At 40.1% G+C, this 18,727-nt stretch overlaps 1 protein-coding gene across 1 annotated transcript in view; it reads left to right on the top strand.

Annotated features, from left to right (window-relative positions):
* The window catches only part of RPS6KA2 (ribosomal protein S6 kinase A2), a 449,145-nt gene that overhangs the window by 286,102 nt on the left and 144,316 nt on the right, over positions 1-18,727 (top strand). Inside the window, 1 exon segment of the mRNA XM_030556734.1 lies at positions 4,492-4,573. Within this exon segment, the coding sequence (XP_030412594.1) occupies positions 4,492-4,573 (82 nt within the window).

Raw genomic sequence — 18,727 nt, 5'->3', positions numbered from 1 at the left:
TCTGGAAATCCCAGGCTTGGGGAGCAAGATAGCAACCATTAAAGTTAAAGCATGGGACTGGGCATCAAATGTTTCAGTTGCAGCTCTGCCAGTGACACCACGTATGGTCTTGAGCTTTCACTTACCTTCTCTGTGCTTCAGTTTGCCCATCTATAAAATGAGGTTATTGATAGCTTCCTTGCAGTGGTACTGAGAGAACTTTATGATGCTCAGATGAAAAGTACTATGTAACTGCAAACCATTATTATCTTTTAAGTAACATAAACTAGTTAGTTTTGCATTGTCACGTCCATTTTTAATGCCCACAAAAGCCATGTTTGTGCACATGTTCCATGGCTGTATGCATATTGTACATATCTATTGCAAAACAACGTACAAAGACTAGAAACCACAAACCATCACCTGAATGTCCTTTGGTTAAGCATCCACATTGCTATATAAGATCTCCAAACCTTTGCAAGTGTGACCCTCGCTAGCAGCTGGTAAGCCTAATTTAAACCAGGTGCCAAAAATCTTTGTTTAAAGTTTATTTTTCTTGGATTGTTTGAAAACATTCCCCAGGCCTGAACCCTTGATCAATCACTCAAGAAACTGATGCACTCCTGAAATCAACTGAGTTACACTAGCATAAAATGGAGAAACAGCATCAAGATGTCTAGAGTGGCTCACAACTGTGAGAGCCGAACTCAGGGCAGACGCTCCAAACTGGTTGTATGTTCTAGAATTAGAATTCACCAACCCAGTAACAAGTGTGAACTCCTGAAGCACTAGAACTGTCTTACCATGGAGTCGCAGACAGAGTGGAATGCCCAAGGGGACTATTTCCCCCCCGCCCTCAGGCAAGCTGGACTATGTGATAGATTGTCACTTTACACCAAAAATCACAATACTCAGTTTAGTACCAGTCAGTCACTTACCCCAGGTCATTTGAACTCCGATCTCAAACCAAAGATAATGCCTGTAGCCAATCCTGTAATAAACTAACGATTTATTAACTAAGGAAAACAAATCAGAGTTATTTATAAGGTTCAAACAGGAAACATACACACACAAATGAGTTACCATTAAATTTAAAATGGTCATATAAGATTCTATAATAAGCAGCTCTATATGTCCTTATGGGCTGACGAGGCCAAACAGCACGGGGATCTCTTGCTTATGTTTAGGAATCTTTACTACTCCAGGTCCAGACAGCATAAAGATCCTGGTTTCTTCTTGTCAGGGATTTTTATCCCCTGTTCCCCAGATCCAAGCGGATGGGATGAGTTCATGCACAGGTTTTCACTTTGTGGAGGAAGTTAGGAATGCTATCAACAAGGTCTCTGTCCTTGATGCTACATAATGCTTATTTGCCTTCAGTGGGCCATCTTGTGTGCAGGACAAACACTTTACCTTAATTAATGCTGCTTTTCCTGTTTGAGTTATGCAGTGACAGGTTTATAGTGCAAACATTCAGTATAACTTTATATCATGGGATAAAAATATTATAAGTAGGATTAATGCGTCCAGCATCCTACTAACATTCCATGAAGTCTACACACTAAACACATTTTTAGAACTTTAATATCTATTTTAACTATACTAACCCACAGATAAAGCCAGACTAGCTTCCAGCTGTGTATTTGTCAGTGTCCAATGAGGCCTGGGGCCTTGGCATAAGCTGGCACCTGGTCTGCCAGGGTCACATACTGATGAAGCAGGCCCTACAATTTTATTCCTGAGACAAACTATAATCTAGAGGATTTATCAGCTTTTCTGAACACTGCAAACAGATAACTATCACTGCATCTGTTACAAGTTCCCTGGGATGAGGGAATTTGGAAACCATTCACCAGCAAATGTATGAGCTGCAGCCCTGCATAGGAAAGACCATAGTATTCTTGTGTTCTAAACATCTGTATTTTAAAAAAACAGCCAGACCAGGTAAGCATTGGCTGCTGCAGTGAGAGACAATGGTTAGTTGTTTTTTTTTAAAAACGGTGGGAGAGGGTTTGTTCTTTCAAGATCAGCAGTTGGCAGCTCTCCTTATTCCAAATGCCCCAGATCTTTTGCTCTGTTGTAGTTTCAGAATATGGGTATAATAAATATTTCAGAAATGGTTCAATGGCCATCTTAGAATGTACTGCTGTATTGCATTATTAGTCCTATAAATTGGCTCTTTACAGTTAACATTTCACAGCTAAAATAGCTAGTCTCTGGTGCCAAGAAATACTTACCAAAGGAAGACTTGCTCCTGTTGGGCAATATCTATACACTCCAGTGAAGGATCAGTGAATAACTGGGTACAGATTCAACCTAGCTTGGGTTAAGGGTGATTGCAAGTCACCATTCAGGGAGCTATGTAAAATAAGTTAGTGCTCTTCATACCACAACAGGTACTATTTGGCAGCTTCAGCCAAGAGGCGTGGGATTGAATGCCCCTGGAAAGCTAACCACCTCTTCACTCCAGTAATGGTCCCTGGGTGGGGAAGCTTGCAATAGGGTTGCTTGTGCTGTTCCTATCTAAGTTTTCATTACCATAATGTCTGAGATCCCTGTTTAACTTTTATAGCATGTTAGTCTCCAGGACTGTCAAATCACCACTTTTCATGGCTACTAGCTGGAGCCAACTCTCTGCTGCAGGATGCTCAAAGAAACTTCCTTTGTAGTCTAGTAGAGCTGCAGGTGCTCAGCATCTCTGAAAATCTTATTTAGGTGCCTAAATAAAGGGTTTAGTTGCCTAAATTTAGGCAACCACACAGGCTGAAGGGAATTTTGACAATTCCATTGTATCTTTAAGAAGAATAAGACATACTTTTGCAATACAATGCATTTTTGTTTGTTCCATTTCCCTTTTGGTTTCATAATTATTTTGATGTCCTCTAAAACAGCACACAATGTTCCTTGACTCATTTTTTTTGGAGGGGAATGCAGACCAACTGCAATATCCCATGCTACGCAGAACAGCTGACAAATGACTAATAATTTAAGTTGATGATTATTCTTATTACAGGCATAGGGATGTTACTGGCTTTGCAAGATTATATAGCATACAGTGAGTTTTTTTTTCCTGCCCCTTACTTCAGCCATTCCAGTTTAATATCTCTGCAGGTATAATGTGCTGTGCTGCTGAAAGTTCAAGGTCTCTTATGAAACATTATATCTAATACTGTCCACTTGATTGGGAGTTAGATACCATGCCAATGTTTAAAGGTGAATAACAATGCTTAAACTCTGCGGTTTAGTCAAAGTTGCTTACTGTGATTTTTTTTTCCACTTCCAATCCCCATAATGCCAGACACTATTTCTGAGTAGAATTGAGTGAAAAACACACACACAAAAGTTTCCATGAATACTTGAACTTTTAAATGATTAGCTTTGGCAATGTCTGGTCCTCTTTCTGTCTTTGATTGCCATGAATATTTGAGTAATTGACCTTAATTGAGCAAGAATGTTAATGAAAAATGCATTTGTCAAGTTGTATCTGTAGAAGCTAGATTTTACACTTTGCACGCACAATTATTGGTGGTAGAGGTGCTTCACTTCTCGTCCCTGTCCAGCAGCAGAAGTCCTGAAATACCCCAGAGAACAGCTTCTCTGATTATATTTCTAGCCCATGTGGAACCAGTACATACTGGAAATTGACTGAAAGACCCTGCTCTTCTGAGATTTCTTGCCTTATTGCTAGATCAAGGAGGTATAAATAGTTTGGAAATCTTCAAACTAAGTTTTGGGAGGCCTATAGTGACTGAACTAAATTGCTTATCTCTCCCTCTCTCTTTTGTTCCAAAAATTCAACTGGGATTAGATAGGAAGAAATTGCTGCACATAATAAAATAAAAACATGTATTTTGTAAATTTGCAGAATCAAAGTGTGTAGTAATAGGAACTTCTCTTAGATGTACACTGGGCAAACTCTCTGTATTGTAGTGACCAATTCATTCATCAAATGTAGCCCTTTTTTCTGTTCATGAAGTTTTCATGAACAGACTTTGATCTTTGCAATTTTACAATACTTATGCACACATGTCAACTTCTGGATTGTTAATGAACTATTCAACTACATGCTTAGATTGTCAATCATGAATAATGAATCACATAATATGGTTTCTTCTCCCTGAGTCAAATGATTAAACCTCTTTAAATGGGTTGAACACATCTGGGCACAAATAGCAAATATCTTGTTTTCATGCAAATCAATCATGTTTTCAGTAGCTGTTCAGAAATCAAACAGATGTTGCAAACACTATTACTATTCAACCAGCTTTAACTGGATTTGTGAAGAACTGATAATATTGAACATGTCACCTTTAGGAGAGGGCAATAGGGTAGAAAATGAAGCTTACAAGGGTCAGCTAAGACAATTGTTTATGAAGTAAAAACTAAACACTTTGAGCCATTAACTTTTCCTTAGAATTCTTGCCATCTCGGTATCTATTACTTCATCAAATTCAGCAAATGCTCTCCCCTCAAATCATAGTACTTGATTACATAAATGTCTTATTGTTGTAGGTATTTCTGGTGAGGAAGATCAAAGGATCTGATGCTGGCCAGCTTTATGCCATGAAGGTACTTAAGAAAGCAACTCTGAAAGGTATGGATTAAGACACGGGGCTGAAAATGCTCTCTCTCTTGTACTGTAGAGTATACTTTTATTGTGATGTTTAGGGGTTTTTTTTGGCACAGTTTTGGAGGATTTAAGAACACAAAAACATGTTCTTATCAGCCTCCACCATTCAATTTCCTCATTATGGACTGAACTTACTAAAACTCCACATTTTCAGTGCAACACTGTGCCTTTAAATAATTGCACCCAAAATTTTGCAGGATCAAATAGTAGCTGGGGGAATGTTATTTAACAGGACCTGCAAATCAGGCAACAGGTGCAGGTGTTCTCATTTGCACCTGCAATAAATTGCAGGCAGTGTTATTTGTGGGCACCAAATTAAAGGGCAGTTCTGAAAATTGGTCCCTAAAATTTTTATATCAAAAATTTTTTTTCATTTTTCAATATTTAGCCATTTTAAGAAAATGCTCAATATGGTTGTCACGATCACTGGCAGATGCAGTTATATTTTGTGTTCATAGTGCCTAAAATGTACAGGCAAGGAAAGCTGAGCACTGATTGTTACAAAAAAAAGGTAAATAATGAAGAGAGAAATTGTTGTTCCATCTGTAATAGGTACCATAGCTCAATCTGAGTAGCAAAGACAGACTGGGTTGCCGTATGGAAAAATAAAATGTTGTTCTGCTTTCTCATTTTATTCTAGTTATAGCTGTGGTTGAGAGAAAGTTCAGTGACTCAATTCACTTTTATTTTTTCCTTTGGCCATACAGTATTGGAGCCAGAAATTAAATAAGGAATTTGATTTTTGCTAATTCTGCATGACTTATTCACTATTTTAATAAGGATTATTTATAGTTCTTCTGGGGTTACTTTTAATTTGAATCTGAGTGTTGGCATCTCTGTTGTTGAAATACATTTAAATCATTTAAATGTATTTCAAGAGTAGAAAATAACTCACTATTGATAAAAAATAACCCTATTGAATGATTCTCATGTTATATTTGAAAACTCACGGGCTCAAACTTTCAAGAATGACAAGTTATTTCTGGGTGCCTAACATCTCTCAAGTTGGATATCTACAATCAGTAGTAATTCTAGGTAATTTTGGTTATGACTAACAGCACAGTAGATGTCAAGTGGCTGATGACATGACACAGCAATTCTCTTGAGCACCAACCAAAACATGCAAACAGAAAACTAAGCACTCACATAGCATTATCTGACGTCAAAGCCCTTTACAAACATTAATTAGAAATGCTGAAGCAGCTGCTGATCTTTCCATTTAGAATTTATATAGAAGAGTTTGCATTCTGCTGTTTTTCCTGGAATAAACATCCATCTAAATATTTCTGATTCTAATGGATAAATATTTGTGTGTGTTTATACATGTTTATAACAGAGAAAATCCTCAAGTCTTTATTCATAGTCAAATTCTGCAGTACCTCAATTAATCAAAACTCTGAATGTTCTCCACCTGTGAGAATTATTTCTGTTCTGTGAGAAATCTGAGGAAAGAACACATAGCTTGTTACTATTCTTGTGAACCCACAAAAACGTAACCCTTCCCCTGCAAGAGTTTTTTATTTTTTCACATCCTCGTATAGATGAGTAAGGTCCTTGCCGCAGGAACAACCTCTGGCTTTCTGTCTTGTGCAGCACCAAGTACGTGGTTACCACTTTACAAATAGAATACTTTGTCTGCGGTTTTGTAGCTATGTTTGTCCCAGGATATTAGGCTGTGGGTATGTCTACACTGGAAACTTGGAAGTGCTGCCACGGGAACGCTCCTTTGGCAGTGCTTTGAAGTGTGAGTGTGGTCGCGTGCTCCTGGTAATCCACCTCCACAAGGGGATTAGCTCTGAGCACTGGGAGCCTGTCTACACTAGCACTTTAAAGCACTCAGACTTGCTGCACTCAGGGGGGGTGATATTTCGCACCCCTGAGCCAGCAAGTTAGAGCACTATAAAATGTAAGTGTAGACAAGCTCTGTGTCTACACTACCACTTTCAGCGCTAAAACTTTAATTGTTTGGGGCAACACAAGTTTTAGCACTGAAAAGCATCAGTATCGAGAGCACTTTATTGCCCGGAGGCGGGGGGGAGACCCCTAATTCGGGGTGTTTATTTTTGTGACTACACTGCCCATGTCACAGCACTGCAGGGATCTCACTGTAATGCGGGCAGTGTAAACATACCCTTAGAGAGACCAGGTGGAACAGATTGTTTAGCATAAGTAGCTAACAGACATTTCAAGGGGTCATTCGAGGTGCAGTTGCCCATTAACACCTTTCCAGTCATGAAGTGGGGAAGGGGAAAACCAGGGTGAGGTTGTTAGCAGGTTACAGATTGTTGTAATAAGCCACAAATCGAGTGTGTCTCTTCAGTCTGTGATTTTTAGTGTCTGGCAAAATATTTATGCTCACAGGATGGTCTTTTGAAGATGTTGTGCAAGTTTATTTTGAGGCTGAGGACTGAGTGGTCAAATGAGTGATCACTTTGTGAAAAGTGTTGACCCACAGGTGATATGGTGTTTTTTGTGTCTCATGTTTCTGTGAGAGTCCCTTTGAGCATGTAGTTGTCTGTCCGGTTTCACTCATGTTGTTGTTGGGATATTAGGGCACTGGATCTGGTACACCACATGGTGTGATAGACACATGTAAGACCCATGCATCCTGAAAGGTGTGTTGTGGGGGGTGTTGACTCTCATAGCAGAGGAGAGATGTCTGCAGGCTTTGCATCTGTTCTGTCAGGGTTTGGTCCGACTTTGAGTTGGCATCATAGGCACTGACTTGGTGGGTGCTCCAGGGCTGGAGCATCCATGGGGGAAAAATGGTGGGGTGCTGAGCGCCCATGGCAAACAGCTGTTTCGCGGCGTGCAGGAGGGACGGGGGAGGAGCAAGGACACGGAGCGCTCAGGGGAAGTTGTAGGGCAGGGGTGGAAATGGGCATGAAGAGGTGGGGTGGGGGTGGAGCAGGGGTGGGAAGGGGATAGGGCCTTGGGGGAAGGGGTGGAGTGAGGGCAGAGCTGGGGGTCGAGCACCCCCGGCACTTTGGAAAGTCGGTGCCTGTGGTTTCCGTGTCTTGGTCTGTGGGGAGCTTGTTTCTGATAATGAGCTTGGAGAGATAAGGAAGTAGTGTGAAGGCCAAAAGAAATTCTACAACCTCATCCCATATGAACCCACCCCAGAGACCTTCTGCATGCTTCCCAAGAGACACAAACAAGGGAAACCATCATACCTGGTCCTGGCACTCTTACTGACAGAATATTAGGACTAATAGAAACCATCCTCAAACCACTCATGCACAAATGTCCAGATTCCTCCAGGACATAACTGACTTACTCCACAACATTAACAAATTTTCTCAGAACACCATCCTTGGCACCATGGATGTCACTTCCCTGTACACCAACATTCCTCACAATGACTGCGCCACTGCCTGCCTCAAATATTTACAAAACAATGGACCATACTCAGATATCCACTCAAGACACATCGCCAGACTCATCCATGTCCTACTCACCCATAACAATTTTACATTGAACAGATGCTTCTGGTTCCCCTCCCCCTGCATCTGCACAACATCACCATGCTTCCTAGAATACTCCACAGCTGCTTTTCAGACATTTTAGTGGTAACACCTGGAAGCTGTGATAGGAATGTGATCTCTGCCAGATCCCACCTGCTCCATTCAGATGGGTCACACACAGTGTGGAGATTCCAGTCAGAGAGTATGTTTTTCACTGACTTTTGTGCCCCTAGGGATCAGCATAGGGTAAAGAACAAATGTTTGTAGCCCAGATCAAAGGTGTGGGGAGGTCCACATTGGCTTCTTACAAACATGTTATCTGCCTCAAATTAACAGGCAATCAATTCACTTGAGTTACAAAAGTGAAGACAGCCCAGAAGTGTGGTGAAGGAAGGGAAATATTAAGAGCAGCAGTGAGAGCTGCCGTCAGTGAAGTTCCAAAGAATTTGGCACAGAAGATAATAGTTTTGACAGCTTAATTTGATCTTTAAATGACTTCCAAGTTATCGCTGCCCACCCACACTGAGCAGGGCTGGAAATCCCTCCAATTTGAGGTATTTATTACCATGTCAAATGATGGGTGCAAATGCATAAGTGCTTGCTAGCTATAATTCAATAATTAATGGCAAAACCGTTGCTGCCCGGGCTCTTTATTTTATTTCATTTTATTTATTTATTTTTGTGCTACCCACCCTGCACTGAACTGCATAAAGCTGAATGTCACCACCCCAGGAGTAAGGCTAAGATTTTTGTCAGGGATATTTTTAGTAAAAGTCAGGGACAGGTCACGGGCAATAACTACAAATTCACGGAAGCCTGTGACCTGTCCCTGACTTTTACTAAAAATATCCCTGACAAAATGGGGAGGGAAGAGGGTCCCACACTTACAGTGGCTGAGAGGGCCCCCACGGACTGGCAGCTGCAGGGGTCGCCACCCGCACTGCTGAGGGGCATAGGGTACCCCACTGCCTATGGCGGCTGAGAGGTCCAGGACCCTCCCACAGACTGACAGCTGGGCAGCTCTGGGGGGCCACTTCCCACAGCAGCTGGATACTCCGAGGTTGTCCACCAGCCACCTGCAGCAGCTGGGCAACTCTAGGGGGCGGGAATTTCCCCCTAGCTGCCTGTGGCAGCTGAGAGCTGCCCCGGAACTGAAGTGAAAATGTCACTGAGGTATCTGGAAATCACAGATTCTGTGACATAATCGTAGCCTTACCCATGAGTAGCCCTTGCAACCCTAAAAACCACATTGGTTGGTTGGTTTTCTGTATGAAGGTAAATTTACAACAATATAAGGGAAGTGCGGTGGGGCTGACAGCTTAAAAAAAGCTGCAGAAAAACTTGCCTGTTTGGATTAGTCTGAGGAGCTAGTTTGTGAGTAAAGAGTATTAGGCGTTCAATGCATGCTTTAACCAAGGGTTACCCACCTATGGTGAATCTCTTATTCTTTAGCAGTAGATAATCTCTCCAGGCTAGTTATGCCTCATTATTCAGCATGATCCCAGAGTTCAGTGACAGCAAAGGTTATTGTAAAAACTGTACAGAACCTTTTACCTTCAGCAATCAATAGTTTCCAGCATTCACAGCTCACAATGAGCCAGTTCTGTACCAAGAGAGCTCTGAAGTTCAAATATATCTCTCTATAGAAAAACATAGTATTTAGAGATGGAAAAGATCTGTTAGATAATGGAGTCCCTCTCCCTTCAAGGGCAAATGTATCCCCAGTTGTGGCTGTATTGTATTTTAAGCTGATATTAGATGTTAAATATTGAAGTCTTAGAATGGAACAGTTGCAAGGATATGAGAGGTACACAAAAACTCTTATGACAAGAAAAATAATCCTTACTAGTATTAAAATAGTACATGTATGTATAGTCATATATTTATGGCATGGATACTTGATAATGGAAAATGCTATAGTTGGGTATAAATCAAACCAAAATTAGTTACTTAATGACCCATTGCCTTCAGTGCTTGCTGCTGGGTGCTTAGCACTTCTGAAAATCAGACCATTTATTTACAACCCTAAATAAGGATTTAGAAAACTAATTTTAGGCACTCACTTGAGGAAAAAACTTTGGTAATACTTCCAAATTTTTAGTATTATCTGTTAGATGGATACTAAATGGGGATACAAGGCTGCAGTTAGGGATGTTTGCAGAACTTAGAAAATTCAGAGTTTCAAATGTTTAGTGTTTCTTTTAAACCAAGATATTAACATGAGGTTCTTTTTGTTTAATCTATATTTTTCAAACTTAAAATTGTGTTAAAGTAATACTTGTCTAGGAATTTCTTAAAAGTTGTGAGGTGTTTTGAATAAGCCCTTAAGAAGTGGAAATATTTTAAACACTATAAGAATTATTTTCTTGAAAGTATTTTTTGGAAAACAGACAAGAATATAATGTTTAACAAAAAACTAGAGTATTTCAATGAAGCAAGGCTGCCCTTCACACCCATTGAAACCCAGAGGACAGAAGCAGTGGGGCTCCTCAGTACTCTATCAGAAACATGGCACACAGGAAGTTCAGATTTACTAATTTGATTCTCATTGTTGCTCTTAAGATGTTTACAGGCTCCATCAGCTCTGGCAGAAAAGGTTCAAAGTTCCTTGATTAGGAGCTGTTTTAAATCACATAAATTATGTCCACTAAACATATCTGAAGAGTTTGTTGTAATGGAATACAAGGACTAACTGGAGTTCTGTTATGAAGACACAGCCTTGTAAGACATGTTCTATAGTAAGTGGCATCCTAGCCATATAGGGATAACTCAGTGGTTTGAGTATTAGCCTGCTAAAACCAGGGTTGTGAATTGAAGCCTTGATGGGGCCATTTGGGGATTTAGTTGGGGATTGGCCGTGTTTTAAGTAGGGAGTTAGTCTAGATGACCCGCTGAGGTCCCTTCTAACCCTGATATTCTATTCTATTTTTGAATCAGTGCTTTTGAACTTCATAATAATAGTGGTGAACATGGATCTTACAAGGTTTGCAAGATGGGCCTAAGGACTTGTCAGAGGCGGGATGTATCTGCTGATCTGGTCAGCTGTACTGGCAATACCTGCAGATTTTGAAAACTGTGTAGTGAGAAGCTGCTAGGTTTCCTGAGGAACAGAAGCTGTTTGGCTCTCAGAGCACAGCGGTTTCTGCCACACTGCAGTTTATGGAGTTTACACACAGCATGGTGTCTCTCCCCCAAGTTTCTAAATTCCTTGAACAAATGGCACAGTCTGTATCTGCAGAGTTTGTGATCTTCTTGAGTAAAAGCTATTTGGTTTATGGTGTTTACAGCTGTGCTGACTATGCTGTAACATTTACAGATTCTGAAAAGCCTAAAAAGAATTTTATTAATTCCACAGAATTTGGAGTTCTCAGAGGTTAAATTAGGCATAACAAACTGCTAATTAAACACACACATATATACAAAAGTCCCAGACAGTAGATGTCATTCAGGACATCATGCATCAAAAAATTGAACATGCATCTGACGAAGTGGTATTCACCCACGAAAGCTCATGCTCCAAAACGTCTGTTAGTCTATAAGGTGCCACAGGACTCTTTGCTGCTTTTTCAAAAAATTGGAGTTTCCATACTGTAGCAGTGGCTTACGTGTTCAACCATCAGGTGCAGTAACTCACTCAGTTTTCCCCCTCACTGTGCCTGCCTCAGTTTCCTGTTGGTGGTTGTGTAGTTTAGTCCTGAGGCTAACCCCTAAAACTTCTCTGGTTCTGTTGTAACAAGTCCACTGAAACAACATGAATACAGAGTCTCTAAACATGCACCCCTTGGTGCAGAGTTTTCAAAGAACACATCACCCAAATAAACAAATTTCACTCATTGGTGCATAGGTACAGAGTCCTATACTACTGGGCTCTTCCACAGCCCGTGTTAAACCTTTGAACAGAACTACTCTCTCATAATCTCTGGTTTTCTAGCCCAAAACATTGCCTTTTCTTAAGCTCTCCCTTATTCTTGTACTGTCCCTCAAGACCTCTTCCCAAACTTTCCAAAACCCTTGAGGGCCATTTACCTCGAGAGACCCAATAGTGAGTTCTGTCCCCTTCAGGTCAAGAGACCCAAAATAGGTCATCCCTGGTCACCCATGGGTCTGAGGGAAGACTACCACTTATATTTCCCCCACAACCTGGACCACATCCATTGTTGCCTAACATACAGGTCCCCTGCTCCTTGGGAGTTACAAGTCCCAGAATGTCATGGTTCTGAACCTGGAAAGTGGACAGAGCTGGAACTCTGATATGAAAAACAAAATGTGGTTTATGCTATTAATGGATCGCTTGAAAGATATTTTTGGGAAGAATGTAGCCATATGCCATAAAAAAAAAATAGCCATGGTTATACAAGCTCATTGTGTAAGAGAATATATATTCTGAAAATGTCACCCTGAACTGTAGAAATTTAAGTACCGCTGCTAGTATTGATTGCAAAATATTTCTCAAAAAGCCAGCACAAAGACTTCAGGTCAAAACAGTTACCAAAAAAAATCATATGGAAAAAAAAAATCATTAGAACTTTCTTTTTTTATTGGCTGCTTCTTTCCAAAGAGCTTCTTTAAAGATTGACTCACTTGCATCTAGATTTTAATTTTTGTATGTATGTATTTATACTTCTTGCTGTTTCTTTAGTAATTCAGAGCACAGGTTCAGATTTGGATGAGAGGGCAACTTTTCTCTGTAAAAATAAATTCTGATCACGCAGTATTTGCGAGTTATATTGTCTCTTTCTATTCAAGCCAGCTGGAAATTCTCATTGTATAAGGTCCTGATCAAATTATAGCCTTATACCAATGATGCACTTAGAATTGTTAAGATCCTGCACTAAGGGGAAAAAAATCCCATTTCTGAGGACTTTAAGCCTCTAGGGCTATATAATTTCTTAAAATGCTATTGTCCTTCAGCAATGGAGTTTTTTAAATAGGAACTCAGTGTCATTCAGTAGAATTATACCTACAGTGCAGGAGCAATTATAAAACTGTGTCTGTACTTTTTTAAATAACATATTGACTGATCTACCCGTCTTTAAACAATTGATGGAAACCCACTGGAGACCCCATCAGATGTTGTTTTCAAAAGCCATCATGTTATATAGGGACAAACAGAGAAATGCCATCAAGTTGAATATAGAGCCTCATTTTGCTCAGCCGAAATTAATCAGTTTGGAAACATGCACTCTACTAAATCCAGGGGAAAATAATCCAAAACACATCAGATGATGGGGGTTTGGGGGGGATGAATACTGATTTGAATGACAGTAATTATAATTTAGTATTTTGCATGTTTAAAACTTGTTAACTGGTTAATTAATCACCATAACACAACCGTGAGGAAGGTGGGTGTTATGAGGAAGAACTCAGAGCTGATTCAAAGGCCAGATTCTCCATTGCTCCCAAACAAAGGTTAACCTAAATTTGAAGTTGTCTAAGCCACACCTCTTCTCTACATTTTATCGGTTTCATATTTTGTATCCATTGATGATTCAACACAGGGTCAAATATAAACCCCTGAAATGCTTGGGCTCTTTGAAAGGCTACGTCTGTGCAACCGGCTGATGTCACATTGGCTGATGTCAACAACTCCGTATAATAGGAAGTCCTATGACTAGTCACAGCCCAAGCCAGAATCAAAAGAAATTGACTCCTAGAGCAAGTTCCATTTCTGATCTTTTAGCAGTGAGTAATTGGTGATTTAGGTACTGTGAAGGAATGTACTACTCCTTTAAAGGATAGGCTGGAGCCTATGGCTGGGACAGCTTGGGTTGTAACAAAGGGGCCCTGCCTCACCATAGGGCTGTGCTACATAAACAGGAAGAGGAAGCTGAGCAAGAGAGGAAAGTATTAGTGCAATAGGACTCTACAGAGATTTTTATTTATTTTTAATCTAGAAAAAACTGCAGATGTATTTCAGGGAAATACCCTGATTGCATAAACATACTGTCACGGAGTACGGGCGAGTCAGGGCCCTGTACTCCCGGCTTCCTGCGATTCATCATGACTCTCAGCCAGCCAGGAAAGCAGGTTTATTTAGATGACAGGAACACAGTCCAAGACAGGTTCCTTCCATTCCCCAACCAGCTCCTGGAAAAACCCCTCTCACTCTCCAGCCTTTGTTCAGCTTCCCGGGCAGAGGTGTCACCTGGCTGCTAACCCCTTCCTGGGTTCTCACGTTACATGTTTAGGTATTTTCTCTCCAGCCAGTCTCCCATCCCTCAGTGCAGACCGTCTTCCCAGGCCAACACCCCCCACTCGGCATTCATAGACCACAGTAAGAACAGTCCCAGTTCGTCACACATACCTGGCAATTTCTTCCACAGAACAAATTTCTGTTGCATTCGTTTTGACCAGTTTTCTCTTACACTTTCACTCATGCTCAGATTATCTAAAATTACTCTTGATAATTGTTGGGTTTTACCTTGCTGTCAATGAGAGAGGCTCCACCTTTTCTTTCCCTTTTTCAAAATGTATTTAAAAAAGCAACTGTCCTTAATCTGCAAAGTGCCTCTGAAGATGTTTCCATAGAATGGACTGTCGAACTATTGGCAACTGTTTGAAATCTCCAACAAAATGATTAGCATTACTCCAAATGGTTGGGTTGACATGTGCAGGTTCACTTGTCTACATCTTGCATTTTGTTTTTTGTTTTATTTTATTTTTTTCAAGTAGTGAGCAGCATATCATACTCATTTCATCGGGGATATTAAAATGGCAGTTTTCCAAATCCGTTTGTTACTTATAATCCAATTTGCTATCTAGCTCTTTCAAGTTTCTATAAATTCCAATATGTAGAACACAATAAATGAGTGGCCCTGGAAACACAGCTGCAGCGCCTGTTTTTTTTGTTTTTTTTTTAATTTTTGAAAGATATCAGACTCAAATTTGCTACAAAAAGCTCCAGTAATAGGCTTGATCATAGTGCTATTACAACTTCCCAACTTTCCCTTGGATTACAGTTTTGTCTGGCAGCTATTCGCAATTGTAGCAAATCCAAAATCTGCTGCTGTTCTGCAGAAAAGACCGCATGTAGTATTTCATACTGTTGAATATCAATATCATCACTCTTTGCTGTAGATATAAAAGATTGAAGACCACCCAGATTGTTGTAGTTATTATAAGTGGCCCTCTAGTCGTGACTGAGATCTATAGCACGTGTTCCAATTTCAACTTGTCTAGCTACTCCATTTGGTCCCATACCAGCAGCAGCCATCCACTTATGTAAAACAGGATTATTTTCAACACCAGCTTCATATTCATCCTTAACAACTACAATTTCTGACATCTGAGGCTCTTGCAAAACATTTACCTCAAAATTATCTCTTCATGTTGTCATAACATTTTTTCCCAGATTTGGACCTTAGCGTCCAAAATATGGGTGTTAGCATGAAAACCTCCAAGCTTAGTTACCAGCTTGGACCTGGTAAAGCTGCCACCAGCCAGGGATTTATACAGTGCCTAGCTCACTGTGGTCTCCCCAAAACCTTCCCTGGCGGACCCCAAGACTCAGATTCCTTGAGTCTCACAACAAAGGGGAATAAACTATTTCCCTTTCCTCTCCTCCCCTCCAGCTGTTCCCTCCCTGGGTTCCTGGAGAGATATACAGAAGCAAGCTCCATGAATCTAAACAGAGGGATTCCACCCTCCCTGTTTCCAGTCCTGGAAACAAAAGTACCGAGAGAGCTAATCTCTCTTCCCCCCTCACCCAGAGGGTATGCAAAGTCAGGCTTAGTAAATCTAACACAAAGAGATTTTCCCCCTGACTTCTTCCTCCCACCAATTTCCTGGTGAGCTGCAGACTCAATTCCCTGGAGTCCCCACTAAAGAAAAACTCCAACAGGTTTTAAAAAGAAAGCTTTATATAAAAAGAAAGAAAAGGACATAAAAATGGTCTCTCTGTATTAAGGTGACAAATACAGGGTCATTTGCTTAAAAGAAAAAAATGAATAACCAGCCTTATCCAAAAAGAATACAATTTAAACATTCCAGCAACTACACACATGTAAATACAAAAGAAAAACAATATAAACTTATTGTCTTACTATCATTGTACTTACAACTTAGAAACAGAAGATTAGAAAGCCAGGAGACAGACAGATCACTCTCAGAGCCGAGAGGGTACAGACACAAGACAAAGAACAAAGAACTCACACCCCAAAACTTCCCTCCACCCAGATTTGAAAAAGTCTTGTTTCCTGATTGGTCCTCTGGTCAGGTGTTTCAGGTTACTCCTTTCCAGGTGAAAGAGACATTAACCCTTAGCTATCTGTTTATGACACATGTAGAGAATGTTTGCCAATTGCTTCATATTTTGCTATGTGACCTTCAAAATGTTGTGTTAGTGGTGATAATTGTTCTAGTCTGTATCTAGCACAGAACAGTAGGTGTTCTTCCTTTAACCAATCTTTGTCCTTTTTTGTAATATTTTGTGAACTCTATTGGCTTATTTTCCAGGTCATCTGCATGCTGTGGACAAATTTCTAGTACAGAAGGAAGAGCAGTGTCTTCTGCTTTCAGTGTAGATTGCTAGCTATTGTTCTAATTGAACATTAACTGATGCAAATACCCAGCTGCAATGATACAATGGGCGTACCATCAAAATGTTAAATGTTTTTTGGGCTGAGTAGTCAGAGGTGGAAAAATCCAATATTGTCCTTTACATTGCTACATTGAACATCACCAAACATTTCCTCAGGAGTTCTCCACTTGAGTTCCCCTTTACTGTCATATTTAGCTTTGTAATTAAGATGGGTTAAAGGAAGAATACCTGCTATTCTGTGCTAGATACAATGGATAGGATGCACTGTACATCCGTATTGGCACATCATTGTTCACATATGAATTTATTGCACAGGTTCATCAAAAGATCATTTTTCGCAGTTGTAAGTTGTCCCTGTCCTATTCTGTTGACCAGCTCAGTGGTGTGCTCTAGGTCAAATGGGAACTTAGAGCAGAACCCTTCATTACTGGTTTTCTGTTTTTTGTTTTGTTTTTTTCCTTATCCACCTAACTCTCCTATGGACTGATAACTGTTCCTCATCAGTACCGTAAAGCACTGGGTGATCCTTCAAGCTATGAAACTTCCACAGGTGTTGTAAATCTGTATGATACCAAAAGTTCTCCACATAGAAATGTGAACAAATTAATGAAGAAGTCAGCCCAATTTTGGAAGAATTATGAAACAATGAAAGGATTTTCCTTAAGTTTTGAACACTTTCCATTTACTATATATTTTTTGCCATTACTAACTAATCTGTTTTTTAATCTAGCCGTTCAGATAGTTCCGGCCAGTGCAAATCATCTGCTCTTAATGTGAAGAACAGGGTTGGAGGTTGCAAAAACAGTGTCCTGTCCAAGAGTTCACTGTGGCATGTGCCAGTAGATGTTAGTACTCCTCAAAGATGAATTGTAGAACATTAGATTTTTGGCAAGTATAAGCTCTGCTTTCGGTAGTCATTCATCTATCTCATAAATACCATTTAATTCATTCCTTCACTGGGCCGTATTTCCTAGAGAATAGAGCATTAGACTGGAATTCAGGAAACTCTGGATCTGTGCTTTGCCACTGACTTACTGGGTGACCTGAGAAGTCATTTCACCTCTCTGTGCATCAGTTTTTCCATCTGTAAAATGGGGATAATGATACCTATCTCCTTTTGTAAAGTACACTGAGACCAACTGATAAGCATTATATCAGATCTAGGTGGTATTACACATACTATTCCATGCTGAGATGTGGTCCGTGGAGTTTTGGCAAAAACCACAGATTTTTAGCAGCTCTTCTATCTCTGTAATTCATGAAGTGTTTGAAATAGTTGGATGGATTGACAGTTAGTAATTAGCTCTCAATGAGTAAATCTGCAGCCCCATTGGGAAATAGCATTGTAAAGGCCATATCAATCTACTCAGTCTTCTCAACTGATTGATGGGCTATAGAAATTTTTAGCCATAGTATAGGCTCATTTTCTACATGAGCAGTCTTTGTTCTGTTTGCTGAAGGAGTTGCACCAAGGGAGCATCCAACTGTAATCACCACTTACTCCTTTTCAGCTGCCTCCAATCATGGTACATTTGTAGTTGGCTGGTGACCAAATGCAATACTACCTTTAGGGAGCTGCAACAAACTGTTTTGATTTATTTCAATTTCCCTGTTGAAAAGTAGTGATATTTTCTGTTACAAACGAGCATTTTTACTGTTTTCCAGTTAACATGGAAATCAACATGCCCATTTCCTGTGTTATCACAATAATACCCTTGAAGGCAGTGAGTTTAATGAATGCTGAAGCCACCTTGGTATAGTGTTGACATCTTGTGGAAAGTTGTTCACCTGTTCGCAATAATCAAACTGCTGGCTGTCAATTCTGTATACCAGGGGTAGGCAACCTATGGTACATGAGCTGATTTTCAGTGGCACTCACACTGCCCGGGTCCTGGTCACCGAACTGGGGGGCTCTGCATTTTAATTTAATTTTAAATGAAGCTTCTTAAACATTTTAAAAACCTTTACATACAACAATAGTTTAGTTATATATTATAGATTTATAGAAAGAAACCTTCTGAAAATGTTAATGTATTACTGGCAAGCGAAATCTTAAATCACAGTGAATAAATGAAGATCTGGCACACCACGTCAGAAAGGTTGCTGACCCCTGCT

Source organism: Gopherus evgoodei, chromosome 3 (assembly GCF_007399415.2).
Source record: "Gopherus evgoodei ecotype Sinaloan lineage chromosome 3, rGopEvg1_v1.p, whole genome shotgun sequence".
In the NCBI taxonomy this organism is placed as follows: Eukaryota; Metazoa; Chordata; order Testudines; family Testudinidae; genus Gopherus; species Gopherus evgoodei.
The sequence above is the reverse complement of the archived record's forward strand: the minus strand, read 5'-3'. Positions and strand labels throughout refer to the sequence as shown.